This window comes from Balaenoptera musculus, chromosome 20 (genome assembly GCF_009873245.2).
Source record: "Balaenoptera musculus isolate JJ_BM4_2016_0621 chromosome 20, mBalMus1.pri.v3, whole genome shotgun sequence".
NCBI lineage: Eukaryota > Metazoa > Chordata > Mammalia > Artiodactyla > Balaenopteridae > Balaenoptera > Balaenoptera musculus.
In genome coordinates, this window is record NC_045804.1 from 15,093,096 (window position 1) to 15,105,873 (window position 12,778).

A 12,778-nucleotide genomic window follows, 5' to 3' on the forward strand; every position below is an offset into this window, starting at 1 on the left:
ATAAATTTATCCTAAAGAATACTTTGCAAGAGAGCAAAGGTAAAGAATGTTCATCGTAGCATCTTCTGTAAGATAGACAACCCAAATGTCCATTGACAGAGACTAGTTAAATAAATTATGGCACATTAATTAATACAATAAAATACTATGTAGCTACTAAAAAGAATGAAGCAGACGTCTCCATTCTAATGCCAAAAGGAATCCAGGATATATTTGGGGGGAGGGGGCGCAGGAGACAGGTTATAAAGCAGATATACACAGGGTGATCACATTTCAGTTTTTAAAAATGTTCTTTCACACTTAGTGGGAAAAAAGGCCAACATACACTGAACACTTACTGTTGCCAGGCACTGTTTTAAGTGCTTAGCATATATTATTTAATTCTCAAAACAACCCTATGATATAGATGCTATTATCCTCATTTTATAGATGAAGAAATAATTACAAAGAGGTTAAGTTCTTCCCCAAGGTTGCTAGCAACTGACAGAGTGAGAATTTGTTCCCCAGCAGATTGATACCAAGGAGTAGAGCCGACTGTTAATGGTGGTTGTTATTTTAGGAGGTTAGGATTAGATGGGACTTTTATTTTTTTGCTGTATATTTCTATAAGGTTTGACTTTTTAAAAAACAATAAAGGTTACCTTTTTGGCACAAACCAAAGAAAGATAAATAGAGGAACAACTAAAAACTTCTATCCCATCACTCTCTGGGGATAGAATAAAGAGAGAAAGTGATTTCAGTCAAGACGAGTGTAGTATCTATCATGACACTCTCTTTTGTGAGACCCACTGGCTCGTTTATTTTCTCTTCATAGAATGTCTTCAGAGGAGTCCCCAGGGATTCAAAAGTTGAGGACTCTTAGAGTGTGAAGCTTTATTGACAGCTGTGCTATATATTTCCAAGAGAAAAAAAAAGTAACTCAACCACACGACTGAGTTTCTGTAGTTGGCTAGAGGCAGAGTTTTCATTGTTCCTGTCTGATTCAGCGGGGGCCCCTGGCAGAGCTGGGGCAGCTACATACCACACGAGCGCTTCTTGTAAGAGTCAAGGCTATGGACAGAGCCTGTCACTGATACTTCCATCCCACTGAAAGGAAACTTCAAAATGAGCCCGAGCCAGCTCAAGGCTCTAAATGATTTTGTGTTGCTAAGACAATGACCAAAGATAAGGCAAAGGCAAGCCAGGACCAGACCCTATTCTTCTGACTTTAAGGTACACCTGAATCCCACCCTCTCACATGCTGTCTCCCTAACAGGACAATAATGTGACTAGTTTTCTTTTTTAAAAAATGCTTCCCTGATAAAAGTAAGACATGATTATTGAAAATAAAATGCAATTATAACATCACCACCCAGAGATAACCAGTTTTGATATTTTGGTATACTTCCTTCTAGTCTTTTTTTAAAAGTTCATATATAAAGTATGATATATATTTTAAAATTTGGATCATACTATACATATAGTTTTGCATCTTTGTTTTTCACTTAACATTATATTGTAAACATTTTCTCTGACACAAAATATTCTTTGAAAAATAATTTCTAGTGGCAGAATAACTCATACCCTCTTTACTTAACTATTCAGTTAAATAGTTAACTATTTAACCTATATATCTAAGGGTCTCTTTACCAGATCTAGAGGCAGAGCAGGTCCAAGTAAGCTTTCATTTCTGCCTTTCCCATACTAACTGCAGGAAAGACTGCAGGGCACCGCCAGGGGTCAGTGCAGAGCTGTTTAGTATGTCTTGATGCAAGAAAACTGGTTACACAAGAATTCACATTAACAAATCCTATCTATTAGATTAGAGGACTATTCACATGAGTAACCAAGTTCCCTTCTAGAGAAGGCTTCCTTAGTACAGATTTCTCAGATCAGAATGACCACATTCCTCCAAATTAATTTATATTCAACATTTACAATAGACCTTGGTTTATTTTATAGAGATGTAGTTCTCACCTGCTTGGTAAGAGATCATCTGTGCATAAAATACTTGGCCTGACTCTTTTATAGGTTTGTTTTGAAAATCAAATAAATAAAATATGAAAGTATCTTATCAATTAGGAAGTGGCATTTAAACTTTACATTGCCCTATTTTAATGATGTGCTATTCAGATATTTAGATGAGTTATCTCCTATAAAAACTAAAGAATGCCAGGTAGCACCAAAATTATGAAATGAGGTATAACAGCGTATGCTCTGGCACGATAACAGATTATTTCATTGGTTTTCCTCCCTCTAGCCTTCACTCTCCAGCTGTTGAAGTCATCATGGAATTAGTAATCTGTTTTTCCTAGAAGGTGAAGTTATCATTTATAGCCAATTTGGTTTTAGTTCTTTTCCATCCTCATTTACCTAAGAGTCCTTCAGGAAAATTACTCTGAGCTCAGAACTGGCTTAAACAACTTACAAGAAGGTGAATAATAGGGATCAAAAAGCCTCTCCAGGCCCGACACGCTTGACGGGCTCCAGCACAGGTGGTTGGCACTCCTGGTCTCTCTAAACCCAGAAGTGACTCAGGAACAAAAGGCACCAAGGCCCCTATTTCCCACCTGGCCAGGCTTCTGACTCAGCCTTCTTTCTGTTCTTATTTCCTTTCCAGTTCCCAGTGCCCCATCATCTGGCATCAGGGATGAAAAGGAGCCAGGGTTGGGCATTCTGGGGATCAAGCAGCTTTCAAAACCAGCTTGGTATAGCCCTTCCTGAGTGCAGCTCACTGACAGGTCCACTCCGAGCAATCTCAGAACACAGAGGACCCAGGCAAAGCAGGGCCTGGAGTCCCTTATCATTGGCACTTGATCTCCTTCGGGGCTAGAGCCTTAAGCTCTCTGACAGAAGAAGGGTACAGAGGCCACATAAAGAGAACAAGGATGCATGCACAGCACCTCACATTGCCCTGGGACAGCTCCAGTAGAGAGCAATCCTATGTCTTCCCCCTGAGGTCCTATGTCTTAGAGTGGATCTAACGCAGGGCATCAATTGAACAGCTTGTAAGTGCAGTTCCTGGTACACAGTAGGTGTTTGATCAATATTGGTTATGTGAAAGAATGGCAGGTTTCAGCCACGAGATGAGCACTAGAGCACAAAGTACCTGGAGGGAGCTACATTTCTATGGTCAATCAAAAAAATAAAGTCTTGGGATTGGAGTAGTGGAACTAAGCCTATAGACCTGAAAGGAAGTCAAGAGGGTCCCAGCAACTGGACACAAACCCAGGAAAACTCAAGAGTCATACAACAGCAGTGCAGCAACCCAGGTCAATCACTGTTATTATTTAGGAGCACTTTCTAGTACATGGGCCCTCAGGGCACCTACCATCCCCACAAGGGCCAACTTCCTGAGATCAGAATCTGACCAGCTGACTGGCCTCACTCTGCATCCAGAAGGATGTGGAGGGACTCACCTGGGAGGGCGCTGAGACACCAGCAGAGCTGCCAAAGAGGCTTCACAAAAGTGCAGGGATTCCACCGACCACAAACTACAGGTCTTATGCTTCCTAACCTGCTAGACCACCCACCGCCCTGACCTACTTGAGTCTCAGAGGACGCTGCAGAAGCTTGTGCTCCAGAATAGGCTGCCGGGGGGCACGTACAGCCTGGCTACTCAATGTTGTCATAGACGTGGATCACGTCACCGTGGTTGCCGAGAGCCTGGATGAGATGGGCAGCCTGCTCCAGGTCAGGGTCAGCCAGCCGCACCTTTGTGTTGGGGATGAACTCTAGCATACAGGACACAGAACACAGGCCCAGGGAGTCCAGCTTCTTCCTCACTTGATGCAGTGAAGAGACATCACAAATAAACTAGGAACAAAGGAAAGTCAGGAGGTAAGTAGCCAGGAGATAACACAACAAAGCTGGACAGAAGTTTGCAAAATCTGAATGGAATTATTCTAATGTATCACTGGGTTTAAGTCTTCACTGCAGAAACAGAGTTTTCAATGTTCTGAATCCTTCTCATCGTCCTCAAGAGAGTAAGCCCTATCCGGTATTCTCTTAGTAAATGTCTGTGCAATATGTGAGCTCTTTATCTCACCTGTACCCTGGGCACAGGAAAGAAGAGACTGACAGAAGCATGCCTTAACGTGTCAATCAGGGGCCTCTCACTAAGGCTTCATACTCACTTTAAAAATGTTCGTTTCCTCTTCATCTTCAGCTTCCTTGACATCCTCAGCTCCTGCTTCTATTGCCAGCTCCAGGGCACGCTCTAGATTCACAGCTTTCTTCTCTTTGTCCTCCACTCCAACCACGATCACCCCCTTTTTGTCAAAGGAGTGGCGAGCTCCTTCAGCCATCATTCCCCTAATAGGAAAGGAAATGGGCCAGAATGAATGCCTTTAGACACTCAGTCTCCACACAGCACTGCCAAGCACTCATTCCCACCCAGCCCCTGGAGTATAAACAGACATGGAGCAGCTCTCTTCCTGAGGCAGATGCAGCTACCACTGGGCAAGGGAATAATCCAAACATAACCCCAACCCTCTATTTTCTGCCCTGTCTGGAGTTTGGAGGATGCAAAGACTTTGCTCATCAATTCCTGTGCAATTAAGATTCCATTCCTGGTTGTACATTTTAAGACCTGGACATTATACAGACAGATGGGATAATGGGACAGAGAGCTCGTTCTACACCTGATGAACAAGTCTTTTGGATCCTGCCCAGTACAGAACACATTAAGGGAGAATAAATGATCCCATTTGGATTCTGCTAAGGATGAAGTGTGTGTAAAACTTGAAACGCCACCAGGAACAACAGGACTTTCCCTGCACAGAATCGGAACCTAAAGACTCTGTACCCTTCTACTCTCCCCAGACACACACCTACCCATTCTTGTTCAGGATATGTTTGATGTCCGAGTGGCACTTGGAGCTACTGTTAGATAACGCCTCAATGAGAAGAGAAGAGCCACCAGGGCCTCGGCCCTCATACAACAAATAAATGTCCTTGGTTTTCTGCAATAAACAACATAAGCACATTTTCCGGTTTCCTAGTTCCCTCCTACACGCCAGCCCAGGCACCACAGGCACCACAAAGTTGACTCCATGGGATGGGCTCCCTGGGCTGGAGCCTAGGCTGTTAAGGCTTCAATTTTGTCCTCCCCTCTGAGAGAAGGCCCTTGGGACCAACTTTTGAGATAATTGGAAGTATTATCCCTTATTTGGAAGGCAGTCTGTTTCTCTTGTCCCTGAACAATCAATCTGCCGTATCCCAGCTTTGTTTCCGCCCCTCCCCAGCTGAATCCCACATCCACCCCACCATAGCTGCTACTAAAACTCATTCTCGTACACCTTATCCCGTGTGAAACCCACCTGTGTTCCTACCCCAGGGCTGCTGAGTACTGCCACGTGAAATGACACATCTGGGCCTTATCAAATAGCATAGCCTCAAAATTCAAACAATCAATCAAAAACTCTAATGACCAATCTCATCTGGATCTCCCACACTGCCTCTGCTCATTCTTTGCCCATGCATCCGATCTTCACCACTCTCTCCATCACCCTGCCCTGCCGTCTTCCCAGGAACTCTCAACTGATGACTTCTCCCTTCCTCTTTCACAAAGGAAATTAAGGACACCAGGTGGGGGAAAATCCTCTGCCTCCACCGCCTTATCTGTACCACACCTGACAGGAGGGCAGTATGTATGATGGTTAGGCATAGGCTCTGGAGTCTGTCTGGTTCCCAGTCTGTCATTTTCTGTGTGACGTGGTCAAGTCGCCTAATCTTACAGTGCCTCAGTTTCCATTTAAGGTTGTTCTGAGGATTCAGTGAGGTAATGCATACAAAGTTCTTATCAAAGAACTTGGCCTGGAATAAGCACTCAATAACTGTTAGCAATTAAGATGACTACTACTTCCTCAGATCCTTCCCGCTTGTCCTAGAGAAGAGATGTCCCCTCAGCTGGGCTTGAAGACAATTCCCACACCTAGGCTCTACGTCCCAGCCCCTCCCACTATCACTATCATCTGCACCCTCTCTCTTTCTACTGGCTTTTCTCCTTTAAGGCATAAATATCAGAAAAACAAACCCTTCCTCAAACTAACACCAGGGCTTTCCCTATACTGTGCCCCTTCTTTTTACCCCATCTCCTCAAAACTCAGCTCAGCAGTCCTAGGCTATATAGTTCTATACACTGTCTATATATCCTATTCCTGACTGTGCTCCCATAACCAATGGCCGAGAGAAGAGTCACCAGAAGGCTCTGGGTTGAGGGTGTCAACAACATCACTACCCTTCTCTGATAATTTAAAGAGTGTGTGGTGGCCTTCCAGACATGTGCCCTGTAGGGGCTGTGATCAAAAACAAGAAAGTTGGGCTTCCCTGGTGGCGCAGTGGTTGAGAATCTGCCTGCCAATGCAGGGGACACGGGTTCGAGCCCTGGTCTGGGAAAATCCCACGTGCCGCAGAGCAACTAGGCCCGTGAGCCACAACTACGGAGCCTGGGCGTCTGGAGCCCGTGCTCCGCAACAAGAGAGGCCGCGATAGTGAGGCCCGCGCACCGCGATGAAGAGTGGCCCCCGCTCGCCGCAACTAGAGAAAGCCCTCGCACAGAAACTAAGACTCAACACAGCCAAAAATAAAAAATATAAAAATAAATAAAAAACAAGAAAGTTAAACTGAGGACACACCTCCATTTTCAGTGCTGCCTCAATTGTCGCCTTGGGCATGTGCTTGCTGCGACACACCTCTAAGATGCTGGCCAGGTTGCTATTGAACTCGGGGTTGGGGCCTCCTTCTGATATAGAAAAGAGTAAGCAGAGATATCTCATTATGACATGAGAGAAAAAAGGGATTTCCGCCTCCTACCCCCATCAGCCAAAAGAGCGACAAGTCAGCACTTAGATCTCGGTTCGTTTAGGACACTTTATCCAGTGTTTGAATGAGATCTGGGTAAGTATTTTGGAAAAGAAGTTTTCAATTCGCTCTGAATGAAAGGCCGAGGATCGGGGTGGGCCTGGCCCAACTCTAGGAGGCAAGCAAAGCCGTGGGCATAGTGAGGGCAAGTGGCTACCACCGGTGGGTGACCGTCAAGTTCTCACCTTTAACCGCTAGGCGAATGCTCAAACTGAGCTTGGAGAAGATGCGACTCCTTTCGGTGTCCTTGGGACCCTTGATGTGCCGGACTTTGGACCACTTGTTGTGCCCGGCGAGGACTTCTGCCGTGAGGTGCAGCGTCCGGCCCCCACAGGGGCTACAGCCTGGGGGCTCAGGCTGGAAGGCCGGGGGGAAGCTCGGAAGAGCCACCCGGACGCCGGGGCCTCGCGCCCACAAGCACTGGGCAACGGCCCTGCTCAAGGTGACAGCGGCCCAAGCCGCCATCGGCTCCGACCCTGGGCCAAGGTCAGCAAGAGCAGCGGCCGAGGTCAGTCCGCCGAGTCCGCCACCGAAACAAGCAGGTCCAGAGCCTGCAGCCTCCTCCACCCGTCACTGGACAGCCAAAGGCTCAGGCCCACCCCGGGCAGCCGGAACACGAAGTACGCCGCACCTTCCCCGCGGCAGCCGGGAGTGGGTACATTCAGTGGTGTAGCACACTTCCTTTTCCCGGTCCGTTCCAAAAACGCGTCCCCACCGCCCACAAAAGCCGTTCCGTCGCGTGGTACTTGCTTTTCCGTTGCAGCTGCGCAGAGCCTGGGCGGAGGTGGGGCAACCCTGTGCTCAATCCTTCCTGGTTGCCTGGGGAGCGCCGGACTTTTACTTCCCACAATGATCTAGTAGAGATACATCTGAGTTATGAAACTGATTTTGCTTCAGAATGACTTCCCAATTCTAAGCAGGCCTAGAATGATAAATGTTTTGTTGTTGCAAAGAAATAGGTAGTTCAATCACTTCACTTTAAGGTAGGGAAATCGCCGCCCAGAGACGTGATTTATCCAATCATTTAGTCTCTCTGAACTTCCTCTTCGATATCTGTAAATAAGGATGCTCCTACTTGCTTTACCAACATAAGAGGGTTGAAAAAAGCTCTTGGAGCTTTAAAGTAATAAAATCTTATGTAAATAGCAGCAGCGATCATAGTGATGAAGTCCCTAAATGCAAGAGACGCTTGCCATCCTGGAGGCATGAATGATCAGAAGAATTTCCTGGAGCCTAATTCCCCTCTGCATTTTCCCTCTGCTCTCCCAGAAGAGAAAACCGATGGCATTAGGAGGAGAAGGTATAGAAGAAACAAAGCAACTGTGAACAACTTTCCAGTGGCTCCCCATGTTGGTGAGATTAAATCCAAAAACTTGGTGTGTTAGATAGAGAGCAGGTTAAGTTTGTGGCCTCTGGTCTGAACTGGTGGGTTCAAACCCCGGTTGTTACACTTACTAGTGTAACCTTGGGCAAGTTCCTTTACTTTCCTATATTTCAGTTTTCTTACCTGTAGGATGGCCTTGCTATGATTAAATGGGATAACGGATAAAATACACAGGCATAGGTTTTATGTTATTTTTTAGTTATTATTATGTAAGAACCTTCGTAATCTCAGATCTGCTCATTTTTCTGGTCTCATGTCCTGACACTACAGTCCAGTTGGAGGGAATTATACTCACTGTACTCTGAATACAAGTTCTTTATCACCTCTTTGCCCCTATCTGCTTGGAGTGAACTTCACTGTCTCGGTGATAAAATCTTCATCATGCTTCAAGACCCAGTTCATCTGTCCCCTCCTTGGTTAAAGCCGTCCTAAGAGTCCTTCTTTGAGTTTTTAGCTGTAACTAATAGTGCACTTATGAATTGTTAATTTATTATTTTTTATTATCGAAGCTACTTGGGCTGGGCACTCTCCTCCTTGTACTTTGCAGATTATGTAGAAACAACAGATTGCTCCTACTGCTTCTCCCAATTCTTGTATTAAGCACAAACCTGTGTCTTTGCTGTTCTACCTCACTTCTGGCTAATTTTTGTTCTTCCTTCAATATTCAGCTCAGGCATCATTTCCCACCAGAGGAAAACATCTCCAAATTCTCCATTTGGGTTCAGATGCCCTATTCTGTGTGTTCACATAACCCTTCATACATGTCTGTACCTTAACACTTACTTTTTTAATATCAAAATGTTCGTCTCTGCCATGATATTAAATTCTTTGAGAGCAGGACTGTACTCCCGTGCCCAGTACAGCTTTTTTTTTTTTTTAACAAAAACTTTACTGACATGTAATTTAAATATCATACAAATCACCAATTTAAAGTGTACAGTGTTTTTTAGTATATTCAGATTTGTGCAGCCGTCACCAAAATTTTACATTTTCATCACTCCCAAAAGGAAGTACCCATTAGCAGTTACTCCCCATTTTCCCCAGTTCCCCCAGTCCTAGGCAACCACCAATTTACTTCTGTCTCTATGGGTTTGCCTATTCTGGACATTTCATATGAATGGAATCATACAGTATGTGGTCCTTTCAACTGGCTTCTTTCATTTAGCATAATGTTTTCAGGGTTCATCCATGTTGTTAACTAATGTTCCATTGCATGAATATACCACTTTTTATTTATCCATTCATCAGTTGATGGACATTTGGGTTTTTTCCACCTTTTGACCATTCTGAATAATGCTGTCATGAACGTTCACATACAGGTTTTTGCGTAGACATATATTTTCATTTCTCTTGGGTATATGCCTAGGAGTGGAATTGGTGAGTCATACAGTAACTCTATTTGATCTTTTGAGGAACTGCCAGAGTGTTTTCCAAAATGGTTGCATTGTTTACACCCCTACCAGTAATGTGTGAGGGTTCCAATTTCTCCACATCCTTGCCAAAACTTGTTAGCATCTCTTTTTGACTCTAGCTGTTGTCATCCTAGTGTGTATGAAGTGGTATTTCATTGTGGTTTTGTTTGTTTGTTTTTTCTCATTGTGGTTTTGATTTCTATTTCCCAAATGACTAATGATGTTGATCATCTTTTCATGTGCTTGCTAGCTGTTCATATAGAGTATTACTTTTTGTAATTTAAAAATATAGCTTAGGGGCTTCCCTGGTGGCGCAGTGGTTAAGAATCCGCCTGCCAATGCAGGGGAGAGGGGTTCGAGCCCTGGTCAGGGAAGATCCCACATGCTGTGGAGCAACTAAGCCGGCGAGCCACAACTACTGAGCCCACGTGCCACAACTACTGAAGCCCGCGTGCCTAGAGCCCCTGCTCCATAACAAGAGAAGCCACCGCGATGAGAAGCCCGCGCACCGCAACGAAGAGTAGCCCCGACTCGCCGCAGCTAGAGAAAGCCCGTGCGCAGCAATGAAGACCCAACACAGCCAAAAATTAAAAAAAAAAAAAATTAAAAATAACAATAATAAATAAGAATATAGCTTAACATAAATGTTACTTCAAGTAGCAAAAAGCAAATGAAGGAAATTTATAATCACGAATAAGAGTAGAGGCCAAAACAAAGTTTGAGATAGTCCTGGTCCAATCAGCCTAAACCTACCTGGGCAAACCTGTAGTCCAACAATGTCAGGCTATCAACTCACTGCAACAAGGCAAACTGCACACCAGAGGGATGGTGGAGTGTCTCACTAAAGGAAAAGATCGCTATTATAGAATTACGGGAATGAGTGGAGGTTAGGTGAAATTTCAATGAAACAGAGTTTGATATACTCAGAGGAATACAGAGCTGTATGAAAAGAGGGTCAACATCAGCTCTGGACTGCAAAGTGGGCCCAAGGTTCAATTTCCTTGAAAACTACAATGTTAAATGTGGAATGTTGTGTTCAGAAAGCCCTGCTCTGAAGTTCTACACCTGGGTTGGACATCAAGGCTGCTTTTCTGTCAAAGCAACTTAGATTCTCCAAGCAAGACTGTAAGACTTCATTCTCACTGACATAATTTCAAACAGGAAACTTTCCGACAGTCTGTGATTTTATTTTATTTATTTATTTATTTTTGGCCACACCACGTGGCACGCGGGATCTTAGTTCCTCGACCAGGGATTGAACCCTGCAGTGGAAGCATGGACTCATCGCTGGACCACCAGGGAATTCCCAGTCTGATTTTAGAGAACAGTTTCTTAGTGAATTTTTAAAAGTCACCCAGAGAAGGGAATTATTATCTGATAAGTTGCAGTGTGTGCTTGGGAGAAATATTGTTTCCTGTTAACTTTGCAGCTGGTTTTATCTGTGTCCGTTTATCTGTGATGAATGGCAGGGCAGATTTTTACTTTCTCAGTCTGAGCTAATATTCATGTCTCAAAATGAATTCATAGGTGACTGAACCGTCTCTAGAGACCTGGCTGTCAAGATCATTGAAATTTTTTTTTGTTGTTTTTTTTTGGCTGCTTTGGGTCTCGCTGCTGCACACGGGTTTTCTCTAGTTGCTGTGAGCAGGGGCTACTCTTCATTGCAGTGCGCGGGCTTCTCATTGCAGTGGCTTCTCTTGTTGCAGAGCACGGGTTCTAGAGCACAGGCTCAGTAGTTGAGGCACAGGGGCTTAGTTGCTCTACGGCATGAGGGATCTACCAGGACCAGGGCTCGAACCCGTGCCCCCTGCATTGGCAGGCGGATTCTCAACCACTGCACCACAAGGGAAGTCCCTGAAATTTTTAACTTACAATGAACCTTGGATTCTAAAGACTGGCTGAAGGCATCATTCTACTAGGTTTGAACAGGTGTCGTCTAGTACTAACGGCTCTCAATGAATAGAACCACACTCGTTACTATTCCAGATACTCTTGCTAATTTCATGGTGTGGTGGAGACATTACTTTATTTTCTCTTCCTAGGCACACAGGAAAAATACATTCCTTGCAGTTAGGTTGAATGACGTGACTAAAGTGGAAAGCACTTACTAAATACTGGCTCACTGAACCAATCAAAATTTCTTTCTTCTTTTCCCTTGAAATGGCTCAACAAGAGCACAGAATGAAAATAAAAATAAACAGAGGGAGAATTTATCTAGGACTAACAGCATTTGAATAGCAGTGGGATAGAACTCCTCCATCCTATCACATTGGGGTACAGGCTCGGGAAACCAGCTTGGACTTGGAAATTCTAGTCAGCCATCAGAGCCAGATGTCCTCACCCAGGGGACGTGGGAGTTATCATTTCTTGGTCAGCCTTCACAGCCAATAGATTACTGAATCCTGATTAGTCTGTCCCTTAAATCTCTTCAGTTGTGCCCTGCCCTCTCCTTCCCTGCTGCTCCTGCCTTAGTTCAGGCTTTTGCTTTTTCTTATGTTGACTATTTTAATAGGTGAGGTGACTCCTTGTCTCACCCCCACTCAGAGGCATTTTCTTCACTGCCTCCTAAAATGCAGAACTGAGCATGACTTCCCTCTGTGTAAATTTTCCAAAGTCTCGTACAGGAGTAAGGTCTAAACTTTCTACAAAGCACAAGACCACCTGCTCCTGCTCTCCTCTCTAGACCCACTTCCCACCACTCCCCATACAAAACCCCACATCACCTTATCATTCTCTGAATAGAACCATATTCTTCTTGCCTCTATAGATTTATACCTAGATGTTCTCTCTGCCTTAAATGTCTTTCTTTACTCCTAGAAAACTCCAACTCAACCTTCAAAACCCAGTTCATACACTACAAAGCTACAGTCATCAAGACAGTATGGTACTGGCACAAAAACAGAAATATAGATCAATGGAACAGGATAGAAAGCCCAGAGATAAAACCCACGCACATATGGTCACCTTATTTTTGATAAAGGAGGCAAGAATATACAATGGAGAAAAGACAGCCTCTTCAATAAGTGGTGCTGGGAAAACTGGACAGCTACATGTAAAAGAATGAAATTAGAACACTCCCTAACACCATACACAAAAATAAACTCAAAATGGATTAAAGACCTAAATGTAAGGCCAGACG

At 44.3% G+C, this 12,778-nt stretch overlaps 1 protein-coding gene across 1 annotated transcript; it reads right to left on the reverse strand.

Annotated features, from left to right (window-relative positions):
• Positions 1–3,238: 3,238 nt before the first annotated feature.
• Positions 3,239–7,542, reverse strand: LOC118886242 (translational activator of cytochrome c oxidase 1). The gene is made up of 5 exons (XM_036835674.1): positions 7,029–7,542; positions 6,618–6,724; positions 4,816–4,943; positions 4,116–4,293; positions 3,239–3,795 (listed from the first exon to the last, which is right to left on the reverse strand). The coding sequence occupies exons 1-5, from the start codon at positions 7,306–7,308 to the stop codon at positions 3,595–3,597; spliced, it is 894 nt and encodes a 297-aa protein (XP_036691569.1). The 5' UTR covers positions 7,309–7,542; the 3' UTR covers positions 3,239–3,594.
• Between the last annotated feature and the right edge of the window lie 5,236 nt (positions 7,543–12,778).

What these genes read in the sequence shown, in the direction of transcription:
- LOC118886242 (XM_036835674.1), bottom strand. Translation starts at nt 7,308, where the DNA reads ATGGCGGCTTGGGCCGCTGTCACCTTGAGCAGGGCCGTTGCCCAGTGC. An exon ending in AGGCAGCACTGAAAATGGAG is followed by an intron (nt 4,944 to 6,617) that starts GTGTGTCCTCAG and finishes TGTTTATTGCAG; the next exon opens with AAAACCAAGGACATTTATTT. An exon ending in CATATCCTGAACAAGAATGG is followed by an intron (nt 4,294 to 4,815) that starts GTAGGTGTGTGT and finishes CTTTCCTATTAG; the next exon opens with GGGAATGATGGCTGAAGGAG.